The sequence below is a fragment of the Asterias amurensis genome, chromosome 7 (assembly GCF_032118995.1).
Source record: "Asterias amurensis chromosome 7, ASM3211899v1".
In the NCBI taxonomy this organism is placed as follows: Eukaryota; Metazoa; Echinodermata; class Asteroidea; order Forcipulatida; family Asteriidae; genus Asterias; species Asterias amurensis.
In genome coordinates, this window is record NC_092654.1 from 7,719,817 (window position 1) to 7,736,091 (window position 16,275).

At 40.9% G+C, this 16,275-nt stretch overlaps 1 protein-coding gene and 1 pseudogene across 1 annotated transcript; one reads left to right on the plus strand and one right to left on the minus strand.

Moving 5' to 3' along the window:
• The first annotated feature begins 1,624 nt into the window (after positions 1 to 1,624).
• LOC139939555 (cytochrome P450 2J4-like) lies at positions 1,625 to 7,834 on the plus strand. Its single transcript, XM_071935557.1, has 9 exons — positions 1,625 to 1,781; positions 2,235 to 2,414; positions 2,882 to 2,972; positions 3,443 to 3,601; positions 4,098 to 4,306; positions 4,582 to 4,707; positions 5,138 to 5,377; positions 5,803 to 5,901; positions 6,320 to 7,834. Exons 1-9 carry the CDS (start codon positions 1,625 to 1,627, stop codon positions 6,580 to 6,582), a joined length of 1,524 nt encoding a protein of 507 aa, XP_071791658.1. The 3' UTR covers positions 6,583 to 7,834.
• LOC139939556 (steroid 17-alpha-hydroxylase/17,20 lyase-like) lies at positions 7,553 to 14,608 on the minus strand (annotated as a pseudogene).
• Between the last annotated feature and the right edge of the window lie 1,667 nt (positions 14,609 to 16,275).

A 16,275-nucleotide genomic window follows, 5' to 3' on the forward strand; every position in this document is an offset into this window, starting at 1 on the left:
GTAATGGTGAAAGACTTCTCTTGAAATATTAGTCCATGAAATGCTTTACTTTTTGAGAAAACGGTAAAACAATATAAATTCTCGTTAACGAGAATTACGGATTTGTTATAAACACATGTCATGACACGGCGAAACGCACGAAAACAGGAGTGGGTTTTCCCGTTATTTTCTCCCGACTCCGATGTCCGATTGAGCCTAAATTTCCACAGGATTGTTATTTTATATATAAGTTGTGATACACGAAGTGTGTGACTTGGACAATACTGTTTACCGAAAGTGTATAATGGCTTTAAATGTACTTACTTGTTAGTTGTTTACACTTTGTGAGGAGATGTTTTGTTTTATGTAGCTGAACACGAAAGGAATAAGTCATGTGTTCAATTCGTGGTTGCATTGCAATGATTAAAACAAAGTGATCGGCGTATTATGTAATGTGTCATTTGGATTATTCTGATTCGAGAAATAAAATTTAAAAAACTTCCAACTACGAGAAAGATCTGGACACAACGCACCCACCCCGGTTCAATGTACATGTACTTGGCTTGCTATATCAATCATCATACACCTAGTTTTGCCATCCAAGAGACTAAGAATGAAGACTGAACTGTTTAGAAACATTGTGTAATACCAGATTTACCACTTATCGTTGGAAGTATTTTTAAAGTGTCTCCCAAAAACTAATTTGTCAAAATTATCTTTAAAACAACGTAGTAGGCCTTTTCTCATTTCAATCCAATGGGGTTCTTGCCCCGTACTTCGTACTTGAACCAACTAACTCTGCCCTACATTTGAAACAAAACAAATTAACTGCTCAGTGGACCTCCTATGATGAAGACAGACGAGGACACCTTATCACCATACCTATAAATTGTACTTCAAGTTCCGTTCCATTCAATCAATAATCACCATGATACTCTTGAACTTGGGAACATCTATTGTTAATTCACTGTTCCCATTGTGTGAAGTATTAGCATATGAATGCGTTGTATATAAAAATAGACTTGTGCAGGTCATTCAGATCAACCATTAGTAATCGGGTTGAAAGAAGCAGAGATAAGCCTGTGATATTGAACTTCGACCATGACTCACAGCTCTGCCAATAATAACAATAGTCGTGGCTTTGCCTGTAAGCCAGGGCCTGTAAGCCAAAGCCATAACCTGTCACCGAGTCGATCTACACATTCCAAGCTGAACGCCGTCGACAAGCTGAACGCAAAACGAGGAGCAGTAGACCCAGATCAAAATAATGGTCAGGCCCATCTTGGAAGGGGATACAAGAAACAAAATCACTTTCATAAACCAATCATTCACCAATGAAAAACATACTTTCCATCTTTAACAGTCATTGATCTCCAAGTTTTTAAAGGGTTTGTGCAGGGGGGGGGGGGGGTTATGGGTGCATTTTGAACGATTCTAATCAGACCGTTTGAGGCCCGAAGATGGTTATTACAAATAAAGGAGGTTCGATACAATTGAAAAGATTATTATTTTACAGAATGTGTTATCGAATACTTTGATCAGACCAAATTGAGTCCAAAGGTTTAGAGTCGCTTGCAAGTACGTGACATAACACAGAGGCCAAGGCTGCTATTAAGTAAATATTCAACAAACAAACAAATCCAAAATGGCTGCTTCTGGAGCCTCCCAACTCGGCCAAACAACAACCTCCATTTTAATTGCGGTGTTTATTTTGGGTGTTTTTGCTTTCTATTATCGAACCAAGAGGCCGGATGGCTTCCCGCCTGGGCCGAGTTCTCTGCCAATCTTTGGAAGCTTTCTGGGTAAATACTTAATTTACAAATTTTATAAAATGTATTTATTATTTACAATAGTTAATAATAATCTGCAGGGTGTTAGGCTACCCATGGTCTTGTTTTGTGGCATCGCAGTGAATAATTTTGACATAATGAATAATGAAGCAGTCTTTTGCCCTTCTCTGTACACTTTTTGTCTCAGCATTGTAGTGTCCCAATAATTTAAATAAATAAAAGGAAATATTGAAAGTAATAGCTCTGTGGGGATGTCTATAATAACCGTCACAGTAACATGGTTAATCAGAATAAAAGCCTATTGTTGTAATATGTCGACAATGATATTTACAATTTTGAGTTGGCTCTTATTTTAGTTACGTACCAACAAATATTTAATTAGAATAAAAGAACTTCGATGACAACAATTTTGTGAAAGTGTTATTTGCCGAGAAATTGATCAAAAAATCTTTCCTTCCAAAACAGGATTCGGTTTCAACAAATCCCCCCATCAACTCTTTAGAGAACTTCACAAGAAATATGGCGACATTTACTCTCTGAAGTTTGCGGGACAGAACACTGTGTTACTGAATAGCGCCGAGGTTGTAAAGGAAGCCTATGTGAAACACGCAGTGGAGTTTTCAGGACGAGGAAGGGCGTACGCTGGTATCATTAGTTCTTATGGTTTTTATTATTCGGTTCATGTCAGCTTTAAGAAACATTACATAATTGGTTTTGCTCAGTGGCAGATAAGCACTTTATGTAATCCACCATATACATAAACTGACAAACCTGGAAAAGTTTGAGATCAATCGGCCATCTGAGTCACGAGAAAAGAGGGAAAAACCGATTAGATTTGGCATGACATCGATTTTAAAAGAAAACGAATAAAAAAGGCTCACTGAGCGATAAACTACAAATAGGAAATTAGTTTTATGAATTTTTAATTAAAAATGAGATTTTTAGACAAACATTTCAAGGGATGTTTTCTACTATCATCATCATTAGACCGGGTAAGTTTTATGCTGTGATCTTAGACGTTTTCTTTAATTCTGTGTTACAATCTGTTCAAAGTAAGTTCTTAGATTAAAATGCAATTTATTGATAGTTTGTTTTACTTTGATTTAATACAGTTGGATTGCTCACTGAAGGATTCAAAGATATAATATTCTCAGATGGGCCACAGTGGAAATACCAGCGCAAACTTGCTCACAGCGTGTTCAGGTAAACTTCAATCCTTTAAACAAAGTAGCCTGTTGTTCTTTGAAGTTTTAAATTCGAAAGCATTTTATTACGTTAGTAGGAAAGGAACACAAACAATGAGGTTTTTCTGTTCATAATGTTACCTTGAAAACTCAAAAATACTTGATTTGCAAGCCCTGGGAACTAACTGGGAAAAGCTACCCCTGCGTCGCCGAAGTTTACGGAAAATGTCTTGTATGCAATCGTGGCGGCAGTATTTGACAATCACTTTCTTGGCAACGCGGTCATTTTGAAAGCGCCATTTTGTCGGCACAGAGCACCATTTCTGCCATTACGCGACGTACTCAGCCAAAAGAGAGGTATGATCTATACGGCACGCTGCCACGAAAGCGAGGCTGGTCGCGCTGCCCATAGCGAGGCTGGAGCTAAAGCCAAATACACCAATTCTATAAATCCATAACAGGACATAGACGTGTTCTTCTAAATTCCAGACAATTCACACAACGTAAGCAGATGGAGAGGCTCGTCCATGATGTCACTCCTAAAATAGCCAGCGTACTTGATGCCTTTGGAGACAAACCATTCGCTCCAAAGTGGACAGTTTGCAACATCGTGTATAACATTCTAGCTACATTTACCCTTGGCAAAAAGTAAGTATGTTCACTGATTTCTCTATTGGCCTATTACTAGGACACGCCCTCCAAACTGCATTTTTTTTTTCTTAACCTCCGGAACTCTCAGATCCGTACGCAATGATTTTGGATTCATCAACGACTTCACTTTGTTCTTTTTATACCTTATGACGTCATCATTAGGGCGCCCTCTGATGAGCTTAAGAGAAGGTTTGCTTCTGGCCCATAAAAGCACGTGCGAACATACGTTGTCACTGTTTCGTAGTCGTTTCACTGTGATGCAAAAGTGTCCGATGATGACGTAATTGCATAAGGTACACTGTTTGGATTTTTATTCCATACGTCGTACATCAATCCTTGAATTTGTCTAGTAGGTGTTATTGGAAGTAAGGAGTTTAGTTTATTGCTATGTGTGCAAGGGCCAAGTCAAAGATTGCCACGACACGGTATAAAGGCATTGAAAGTCTCTGCTTATAAAGCTAAACCAAATAAAATGCACTTTTATATTAAACAGGTACGAGTTAAACGATCCTGAGATTATGACGTACATTGATCTACGGAATACAGTGATGTACCAAGTCGGCAATGGCCAACCGGCTGACTACCTTCCAATCTTAAAATACATACCCATACCTTCGGTTCTTAAATTCAAGAGACTCCTGAAATCGTTCCATCGCTTCTTCTACAATGAGTTCAACAAACACCGCGAAAGATTCGACCCTGGTAAGTCAAGAGAACACTAGACTTTACTCAAGTCCAAATCCAGTGAAAGTCCTTTCGCCTGACATCTAAAAACTCCCACAACCTATGCTCGGGACCACAATAGCTTCATTTTGACGGCGAATATATAGGGACCTCTCACACGAGAACGGGAACTGAATCAAGTCTAAGAAAACACTTGCACTCAGCAATAACACAACATGCCACACACCATTTGCCTACCAATATCGTTCAAAAGAATGAGAGTTGTCAACAAGATGTTTTGTTCCATTCTGCAGAAAACGTCGGTGACTTGTTTGATTTGCTGATATTAAAACAAAGTGAAGAGAAAGAAGCTGGCGAGGACCAGGCAGGGAAGCTGACGGATACACACATTGTGCAAATCGTCATGGATCTGTTGATTGGTACTGATAATGACGTCATTTTTTAAAAACATGTTGGGTTGGCATGGGCGGGTCAGGGTGGCTCGTGCGTAAAGCGCTTGTTGCCTCTCACTCACCATTGTAGCTGGTTCGATTCCCAGCTACGGCCACAATGTGAGTAGAGTTGTGCGCTGGTTCTCTCACATGCCACAAAGGTTTTCTCCATGCCCTCCGGTTTTCCTTTCTCCAAAAAAAAAGAAAACTCGGACTATTTAGGGACTGTGGCTGATCTGGTTGGTTATGTGTCGACAGTGGCTGATTACTGAAGGCGTCTAGCTTCCTGCGGTTCGAACACCTGCTTAGCCTTGTCCTTCGTTAATTCGTGATCCAGGTTTTTAGCTGCAAAAGTTAGAGTGATTAGCCTCCCAAAGAGATGAATAATCTTTTATTAATATGTTTCGTTCTTTAACAGCTGGGACTGACACAGCCATTCACACTTTACACTGGGCCATAGCAGCCATGACAGAACATCCTAAAATCCAGGAGAAGGTTGCCATGGAGATAGATGAGGTTGTAGGTCGTGATAGGCTGCCCTCTATTGACGATAAAGGCACTTTGCCATACACTGAGGCTACCATCTTGGAGGTATTCCGATTTGGTAGCGTGGTTCCGATTGGTATACCCCATTCAGTAATGGCGGATACTTCATTGTGTGAGTACGTACAATAGGTATATCACTATGAGGAGGGTACTACCCATTAAGTTGTGCACCACATGACTTTGGGTATCTGACCATAAATTTTGGTCATCCAAGTCTAACTCTAAAACAAAAAAGGCCACTTGAACACCCAGCAGGGTGGATATGTGCGCATTACAAGTCTTATTATTATTATTATTATTATCAATCGTCAGAACAATAATTACTTTTTAAAAGGGGAGAAAAAACAATACATAATATTAAATATATATCTGACAAAAGAACTTAAATATACCGATCCCGACAGTGACAGGCACTTTCCACCTGTATTCGCCTACATAGATCCACCATGTGCGTATACTAGGCTTCATCTTTGCATTATTGTACATTATCGATTTATTTGTTTGCCACATTTAAGATTATACTATGTGCAATTTCAGGCGGATACAAGATTCCTAAAGGTACCTCAGTAATGATCAATCACCTCGCTTTGCATTACAATCCGAGAGACTGGGCTGAACCCAACAAGTTCAAACCGGGTAAGCACCAACAACACCAGGCACTACCTGCTCTGAGTCATGGTCGAAGTTCAGTCAGTCTTAGCTTTTGCTTCTACTTCTTTCAACCGTAAGCCCGAATACTAACCACTGCCACTAGTACGGTACGTAGTTGGTGAACTCGGATAAAGAATTAGACCCTTTTTAAAGCTGTAAGCAGACGTTTTCTGTCTTTTACCAACTTTCCGTGACCCAACCAGCCTTGTATAGCCGCTGCAGGGCATATTTTATGATAAACAAAGTTGTAAAGGACGTGTCCTGTATGCCTGAACTGTTGTATAGGAATGATGAACATAGATTTTATTGTTTATACCAAATCTGTATTTCCCTCTTGTTTACAAATGCATTTGAATAATACAATTCATTACGTCATAGTGGGTATTATTTCTTGCAATGTCAGAGCATTTCTTGAAAGCCAACGGAGAGCTTTTAACCAAACTACCAGAGAGTTTTCTGCCCTTCAGCTGTGGACGTCGTTCATGCCTCGGTGAAGACTTCGCTAAGAAGGAGATCTTCCTACTCTTCACGTGGCTGTTTAGCAGGTACACCTTCTACAAGGTACCAGGGAAGGAGATGACGTCATTACTTACGGCGACTTCAAACTCAGCGTTCAACCATCAGCCGAGAAACGAGTTACAGGTGTGCGTTAAGCGACGTTTTTAAAAGCCTGAACATCTGACGTCACACTTCGAGGCTCGTGAATAACGCCAGAGTATAGCCTAGGTCAATCCCCGCCCATCTTCACCTTTCACCTAGATTCATATGCAGACGACCGCAAGTGCAGCTGCCAAACGTCACCTCGGACCAATCAAAACACAGATTGAGAAGGCTTACGTCACTGCAAGTTTATCCAATGAAATTACTGGTTCTGAAAAGCACTTTTTATCCTTGCGGATAAAGACAGGGTATCACTCTACGTTTTAAAGTGTTTTTTCGGGTTGAATTAAAGGGACACGTTGCCATCTGATCAAATTAATGCTATCCAAAACGGGCTGAAGGGGTCGAATAGTCTTGCCCTTTAAATGATTATTGGAAACAGTATAGCTTACTGATGTTGCACAGTGTGGCAGATGTTCACAGCTTTCTGATAAAATACAACAATTCACTTTGTGCGTTTTTTAAATATTCAAGTACTTTTTTTATTGTTACCACAAAAGCCCATTATGTTTATAAAATTATTTTATGATGAATACTAAAAAAACTATGACAAAAAATAAATGTTGTTTCTGCTTTATAAAGATTTTTATTAAATCACAATATTATATTCTCAGCAGTAATAATTGATTGGTTATATTGATTACTAAACCCTGTGTTATCACTAATAGCAGCAACTAACTATTAGTAAAATATGTCAATCGTAATAAATGCTTATCTAAAGAATTAATATGTATAATTCTTTCAACTGAAATAACATCCACTTCTAAAGGCCACACCATCATATAATTCCCAATTTAAGAATGTTGTACGTAATGTTAACTTTGATATATTGCTAATTTCTATATGCCACACCAACTTGATAAAAGAAAGCAAACAATTATATTTCTAATAAGCTAAATTTAAAATAAACCGGCAATGGTTTTATTAGCTAATTGTGTTTGTTCATAACTCTCCTCATGGCTATCATTCTATGTGTCCTACCACTGTGTCCAATGAACACTTGGTGACTGGTATCCTCCTCATTAATGCTAAGCGAGAAATTTGTTCAGCAATATTTTCTGCTAAAGCGTCTCTATGAAATTTGCCACAGGTTGCTTGGTGTGGCAACTGCACATATACCTATCTACACAAAGTGCAGTTATGCATTCACAACATGGTATCATATTGCAGGCTTCATAGTCAATCTACCAGTCTGAAGTGAATGACACATGAATGGGCAGATAGTAGGAGGGTTGACTGTGTACTGTGTAGATACATACATGTACATAACATGACATCATTTTGCAGGCTTCATAGTTAATCTACCATTCTAAAGTCAATGACAAATAAATGGGCAGACAGTAGGAGGGTAGACTGTGTACTGTGTAGATACATACATAACACTATATCATATTGCGGGCTTCATAGTTAATCTACCATTCTAAACTTAATGACACGAGAATGGGCAGACAGTAGAAGGGTTGACTGTGTACTGTGTAGATACATACATAACATATCATATTTTGCAGGCTTGCATAGTTAATCTACCATTCAAAAGTGAATGACACATGAATGAGCAGACAGTAGGAGGGTTGACTGTGTACTGTGTGTAAACGCATCCATAACATGATATCATATTGCAGGCATGCATAGCTCAAAATCACAGTGGATAATATATAGATTGGTCATTAGTTTAAAATGACTAAAGACGATTGAGCCAAATTTTCACAGGCTTGTTATTTTATGCTTATGTTGGGATACACCAAGTGAGAAGACTGGTCTCTGACAATTACCAAACGTGTACCTTCCCTTTAAATGACTATACAAAAACGAATTGATCTTTGCATGTGTTTAGTATGCACTGGCAGTTTTGTACAAAAACAAACCATGATAAACTCATGGGAATTTTGTTTTTGTACAAGAAAGAGCATTGGATAAATCACACTTGATATCTTTGTACCAGAACAGTACTTTTTAAAGCACAGTATCTTAGAAAACCAAAATCACACCTAGGAATAACAGGTCACTTTATTCAAACTCATAGCGCTTCTTAACACACACCTCCATACCGTCAAGAGGTTGGTGGACAAAGCCTGAAACAGTAGTCAGCTTCATCAGGGACTCCTCCTCCTTCCCTGGTACCTTGTAGAAGGTGTACCGGCCAAACAGCCATGTGAAGATAAGAAAGAGCTCCTTCTTAGCAAAGTCTTCACCAAGACAGACTCGTCGGCCAAGGCCGAATGGGAGGAAATTCTCAGGTAGTTTATCGGGAAGTTGACCATTTTCATTCAAAAACCGCTCTGTCAAAAAAACAAGAAAAAAATGACTGAATATTTATGTACCCTATTAGAGATTCCAGCTCATGGTAATTTCCAACATGGGGGAAAGAATCTCAGCTAACACTAGCTATGAAATTTCTAAAGAGCAATGTTAATTTGAGGGATGAAACACAAAGCCAAAGGTAATGAATAAGCATCCACCATGCTCTTTGAACTTGACGGACACCAAGCTATTTGGTCCAACCAATAATCATGCGCCGTGCTCTTTGAACTTGACGGATACCAAGCTGGTCCAACCTATAAGTCTAGAATGCAGGGAGCTCTATTCCTTCACAAGATATCTCGGGAGAGCATTTTGACTTTCCTGAATCTTTCATTAATTTAAACTGTATAGTCTCTAGACTAATCTAACTGACCTGGTTTAAACTGCTCAGGTTGGTCCCACTTCTCAGGGTCAAAATGAAGACCTATGTGGTTGATCATCACCATCGTTCCTTTCTTAATCTTGTAACCATCTAATAAAGAAAAAGACAAGAATAATTTAGCTTCACAAAACGTACTAAAACTAACTCCACTTGTTTGTATAACACCAAAGACTAGTTGCTGCCTCAAAGTTGTCTTGTTTACATTGACAACTTCAAACAACAGAGGGTGCCAATACATAACTAAGTGGAACTATAAGTGGGGCCCATCCAAACCTACCCTTTTGAACCCTTGTTTAGGGAGATGGGGAGGGGGGTGTTTAGGGCGAATGGGAGGGAAGTGTTTAGGGCGAATGGGAGGGGGGTGTTTAGGGGGATGGGGAGGGGGGTGTTTAGGGCGAATGGGAGGGGGGTGTTTAGGGCTAATGGGAGGGAAGTGTTTAGGGCTAATGGGAGGGGGGTGTTTAGGGCGAATGGGAGGGGGGTGTTTAGGGGGATGAGGGGGGTGTTTAGGGCGAATGGGAGGGGGGTGTTTAGGGGGATGGGGAGGGGGGTGTTTAGGGCGAATGGGAGGGGGGTGTTTAGGGGGATGGGGAGGGGGGTGTTTAGGGCTAATGGGAGGGAAGTGTTTAGGGCGATGGGGAGGGGGGTGTTTAGGGGGATGGGGAGGGGGGTGTTTAGGGGGATGGGGAGGGGGTGTTTAGGGGGATGGGGAGGGGGGTGTTTAGGGGATGGGGAGGGGGGTGTTTAGGGGATGGGGAGGGGGTGTTTAGGGCTAATGGGAGGGGGGTGTTTAGGGCGATGGGGAGGGGGGTGTTTAGGGGGATGGGGAGGGGGGTGTTTAGGGCTAATGGGAGGGAAGTGTTTAGGGCGATGGGGAGGGGGGTGTTTAGGGGGATGGGGAGGGGGGTGTTTAGGGCTAATGGGAGGGAAGTGTTTAGGGCCAATGGGAGGGGGTGTTTAGGGCTAACGGGAGGGGGGTGTTTGGGGCGATGAGGTAGTCTTGGTCCCAAGACCATTGGTGTTGCGCGGTCACACACAACCAACGTTCCGATTATGCACGGCAAAAACTGTCCACGCTTGTAATGAACGAACGCTAGCGGGCGCTCTGTTTCTCTGATTTAGATCTCACCATGGTGAGCACAGGACATGGTGAGATCCGTAAATCAGAGAAACAGAGCGCCCGCTAGCGTTCATTCATTACAAGCGTGGACAGTTTTTGCCGTGCATAATCGGTTGTGTGTGACCGCACAACACCAATGGTCTTGGAACCAAGACTAGCGATGAGGAGGGCCGGGGTCTTAAGGGCGATGGGGAGGGGGGTTTAGGGCGATGGGGAGGGTGGTAATTGTAACGATTGGGGGGGGGGGCGAGGAGAGACCAATGGATAAGCATTATAAGGTTAACTCAAACTCACTCAGTGTAGTATCAACCAGTGTAGAATGTGGAACACCCAATGGAGCAACTGAACCAAAGCGGAGAATCTCTAGTAAGGTAGCCTCGACATATGGCAAGTTGCCTTTATCGTCAAGAGAGGGCAGTCTATCACGACCAATGACATCATCAATCTCCTGGGCAATCCTCTCTTGGATTTTAGGATTCTCTGCCAGTGCAGCGACTGCCCAGTGAAGACTTAAGGTGGTGGTCTCGGTTCCGGCTGTTTGACAACAAAATTAAAATAATAATTGCAAGTGTCAATTGAACCTGTGCGTAGAGTGTCAAGTCTTCTTCTTTGTGGAGAGCCCATTCTTCCTGTTATTAAGCACTGAAGTTGACACAGCAAGTTTAAAAATGTCCCACTAACTCTGAAAGCAGAGAATGCTCACAAAGACTAAAAAATTCTGCAGCCAGCAGAGCCATGAAATTGGGCCACAATCTGAAGGTGATCGCGATAATTGGAAAGACAGTGAATACTTCATGCCATTTCATTTTTTTGGGGGTAGTAGGTTTTTTTGCTTACCTCCAAACAAGTCAATGACAGTCTGAACAATGTGGGTGTCCGTCAGTAGCTTGGCCTCCTCCTCACCGGCAGCTAATGCCTCCTTCTGGGTCAAGATCAAAGTGTCAAAAAAGTCCTTGACATTTTCTAAAACAAGGAAACAGGAATTGTTTTTTATAAAAGGATCTTCTTATCGGTCAAATTTTCAAGCAAAGTAGAGAAAGTGTGTGAATCTGTTCAACTGTTACTTCACAGGCTGTGTATGGTACTACAACTATAATATTCACAATATACAAACATATATTAAATAAAGGACTCCATTGGCCATACCTAAAACATTCTATTTATATTACACTGTGACCCTTGACACTACAATGTGACCCTTGACATTACACTCTGACCCAACAAGAACAACTACTTGTTTGCATACCTGGGTCAAAATTTTCACGGTGCTTTTCAAACTCGCTGTAAAACAGCTTGAAAAATACTTGGACCAACTTGTTCACTCGTCTATCAATCGGCAGTTTGACGTACTTCAAGATCGGAAAAAAATCCGAAGGCAGACCGTTGCCAAAAGCTTCAGTAGCTTCAGTATTAGCAGTGATGAATGCCATGAGGTCAGGGTCATTAGTTTTATATCTGTAAAAAATAAAGAGTTTTTTCCCCGATAGATTATTGTTTTGACTGATAATTTCTTTCAACATAAAAAGGAAAATTCTTTTTTGGAAAAAAAAAAATCAAATTTGCTTGAACTTACTGTTTTCCGAAACACATTGTAGCAAGGATATTGTAAACTGCTTGCCCAATGGTATACTTTGGCGCAAAAGGCTCGTCTCCTTGTTCATCCAGAATTTGACCCACTTTCGGAGTCACTGCAAACACCAGCTTTTCCAATTCTTCCTTGCGGGTGAACGTCTGAAATAGAAACATAAACAATGAACTGATAATTCTATCAATAACTTCCTTTATAAGTTTGTACACTGGGCTAGTGACCACTAGGCCTGGGCTAGTGGCCACTAGGCCTGGCTAGTGACCACTAGGCCTGTGGGACTAGTGAAGTTTACTACTCAAAATAGTCGTGACTACACCACCTGTCAATAACTTCCTTTATATAGTCGTGACTACACCACCTGTCAATAACTTCCTTTATATAGTCGTGACTACACCACCTGTCGCAGTAGTCACCCAGGCCTAGCGACCACCCAATGTTTGTTTGAAGAGACATGGTAGAATGGCTTACCTAACGGCAGAGTGGGCTAGCTTTCGTTGAAATTTCCACTGTGGACCATAATCAGTGAAAGCGATATCCTTATACCCCTCTGTGAACACTTCCACTAAATTATAAAGAAGACAAATCAACAAAATTTATGTCATTAGCATAGTTTGAACAATTCAGTACCTTTTGTTTCTTTTGGTTTGTTTGTCTCCATTTTCTAGTCATAGGTCAAGTCTCAAGTGCTTACCTTAGAAGGTGAAGTCTCAGTCTTTCAGGTCCAAGTGGTCAAGTCCAAATTCTTCCAAGTCATGTTTGACCTTAGTCCAAGTCCAAGCCCCCCAAGAATCCAACCTTAAAAGTGAGGAGCAAGCCTAAGAGCCATGTCACATGGGGCAATTTATGGGCAACAAGTTCCAGGCAATCTCCACGAAGAAAGGGAATTCACATTTGAATGATCGCCTCTTGTTCTCATGGGTCATAAGATGATATACAAAGAATGACTAATGTGCTACCCAGTGGTCCTGTAGCATGCAATGCAGTTGGTTGCCTCCAAGTCGCCTACAAAACATGCTCGTTTGATAAGGCCCTTAAACCCCATGTAACTCAGCTGAGATCAGAAGTTACAGAAAAGTCCAAAGTTTTCAAAGTTTTTAAAAACTATTTAATAAGACAGTGACTAAACCTAAGATGGACTTACTGGATGGTATCCGGGGTCGTCCTGCAAACTCTACAGCCTGCTTGACCATTGCTTCTCTGATTACTTCAATGGTGTTCAAGACAACAACATTCCTCGATGCAAACTTCAAGGAAAATATGGTGCCATATTTCTGTCTCAGATCCGAAAAGACGTCAAAGACAGGCTTATTGGTCATGAAGGCTATACAAAGATAAAGAAAAGGTGTTACCAACATTTCCATTTTAAAGTTCAAGAAATGATCAATATTGAAGACATTTTCATACTGGGTCACCTTTGGGGGAAAGTGGTTTATCAATGAGTTCAAAAGCAAAAATGACCTTGGTACCAGTTATTCCTCTATGGTACCAGCATGGTACCAGTTGAAGCAATATAGTAACTGTATGATGTTCTGGCTTGTAACTACTTTTGCCAGCAAAACTTTTGGATAATCTTTTGTACTAAGCAAGTTTTTGTGCCAAAAAATAAATAATACAACAATTTATAATGCACATATATATCCACCACAAGGATTGCTCAATGCACCTAACGAGGTAAATATTTAATTGATAGTACAAATAAATGAACACAATAAATTGAATACTTACAATGTTAACAACTTATATTAGTACACACCAATACCATATAGAGCCTTGAGGGGGTAGAGCATTCATAAAAAGTACAGAATAAGTTAGTATCTGATTAATAATAATACTTACTGGTAATATTTCCAGGATTGGGAAGGCAGTGGGTCCGGGCGGTGAACCAGCAGGCCTCTGGGTACTCATGTACAGCGCAATGACAGCCAGAGTAACCAACCCAACCAAATGGTGGTTACGTTCAATAGGCTTCGGTGTCAACCATCTTTAAAAAATAACACCGTTCAACGTTCGTTCCAATTAACCAGGGGCAGCTGGTAAGGGTTTTATCAAGGGGTAGTGGAAAGCACAGACCACCTGAAGTGAATGCCTGAACCAAGAACTTTACTTTCAGTCAATGTTTCACCTTCAACCTTCTTAAATAGTCGACTGGCAAATGCCCGTATGATGCAATATCTGTGGCTGATGAGTATTTCTTACGCAAGAGTACGTTGTATTGGGCTGCGATAAGCCCAAGGCTGGAATAATCTGGTGACAGCGGATAACAGCCACACGAAAATATTGTTTGTGGTACTAAAGGCCCATTCACACGAGCGCTGCAAACGAGGGTCCCGTGCGATTTCATAACATCGATGTTATGAAATCGCAAATCCACGTCGTGTGAATGCTATGTATGTTACGAAATTACCTGGGTCCCGTGTTGTTCATAACACAGATCGAGACCTCCTCCAAAAAATCGCATCGATGTTATAATCATGGGGAGCCATCAGGCCCATTCACACGAGCGCTGCAAACGAGGGTCCCTGGTTAAGGGCGCCAGCCGTCTGTCACCTTTACCGCGTGCGATTTTTTAGCGAGCATTCACACGACACACACACACACACATGTAAACATACGTCCCTCGTTTGGGTAGGCTTGACTGCATGGACTAAAGTCTACAAGCGATTACAGTTAAAAGGAATAAAATAATACAATTTCATTGAAATCAATTTCATTTTAAGTCACATAAAATGTAGAATATTTTACAAACATTTTGCGATAACGTAACTCTCATCCCGGCGGCCGGCGGGAAGGGGGTTACGTTTTCGAAGCTAAAAAAAGAAAAACACGATTCAAATAGCTTTTTGGACGTTAAAAATGCTACATTCTTGAATGGAAATGCTTTATAGATATGAAGTTATTGATGACACATACCAAATAATGAATTAAAACATCGAAAAGCTTAACCAAACGACGTATTCTGCTTCCGAATGAACGATGTTTTTGCTTCAAGGTTTGAGCTTGTCTTGAAATGCAGCGATCCAGCAACGTCGAGTCATGTTCGAGTCGAAGAAAAACACAAAATTTCACGATTCAAATAGAGTTTTTGACGTTAAAAACGCTACATTGTTGAATGAAAATGTTTTGTAGATATGGAATTATTGATGAGACATAACAAATGGTGAATTAAAACATCGAAAAGCTTTGCCAAAAGACGTATTCTGCTCCCGATTGAACGATGTTTTTGCTTCAAGGTTTGGACTGGTCTAGCATCCGGCCACAAAACCCACCAGCCAAATGATCGTTGTCCAGCGTTGAGCAGATATACATCACGTGTATGTACATGTACATGTATATGCATGCTATAGTTCGCCCATTTCTTCCTCCATAGTTCTACACGTGTCAACGCAGCGGTCCCTCGTTACGATCGCAGGCATTCGGTTCAGACGATGGCTCCCCATGATTATAACATCGATGCGATTTTTTGGAGGAGGTCTCGATCTGTGTTATGAACAACACGGGACCCAGGGACCCAGGTAATTTCGTAACATACATAGCATTCACACGACGTGGATTTGCGATTTCATAACATCGATGTTATGAAATCGCACGGGACCCTCGTTTGCAGCGCTCGTGTGAATGGGCCTATCGTCTGAACCGAATGCCTGCGATCGTAACGAGGGACCGCTGCGTTGACACGTGTAGAACTATGGAGGAAGAAATGGGCGAACTATAGCATGCATATACATGTACATGTACATACACGTGATGTATATCTGCTCAACGCTGGACAACGATCGTTTGGCTGGTGGGTTTTGTGGCCGGATGCTAGACCAGTCCAAACCTTGAAGCAAAAACATCGTTCAATCGGGAGCAGAATACGTCTTTTGGCAAAGCTTTTCGATGTTTTAATTCACCATTTGTTATGTCTCATCAATAATTCCATATCTACAAAACATTTTCATTCAACAATGTAGCGTTTTTAACGTCAAAAACTCAATTTGAATCGTGAAATTTTGTGTTTTTCTTCGACTCGAACATGACTCGACGTTGCTGGATCGCTGCATTTCAAGACAAGCTCAAACCTTGAATCAAAAACATCGTTCATTCGGAAGCAGAATACGTCATTTGGTTAAGCTTTTCGATGTTTTAATTCATTATTTGGTATGTGTCATCAATAACTTCATATCTATAAAGCATTTCCATTCAAGAATGTAGCATTTTTAACGTCCAAAAAGCTATTTGAATCGTGTTTTTCTTTTTTTAGCTTCGAAAACGTAACCCCCTTCCCGCCGGCCGCCGGGATGAGAGTTACGTTATCGCAAATGTTTG

What these genes read in the sequence shown, in the direction of transcription:
- LOC139939555 (XM_071935557.1), top strand. Translation starts at nt 1,625, where the DNA reads ATGGCTGCTTCTGGAGCCTCCCAACTCGGCCAAACAACAACCTCCATT. An exon ending in ACATTTACCCTTGGCAAAAA is followed by an intron (nt 3,602 to 4,097) that starts GTAAGTATGTTC and finishes TATATTAAACAG; the next exon opens with GTACGAGTTAAACGATCCTG. An exon ending in AATGGCGGATACTTCATTGT is followed by an intron (nt 5,378 to 5,802) that starts GTGAGTACGTAC and finishes GTGCAATTTCAG; the next exon opens with GCGGATACAAGATTCCTAAA.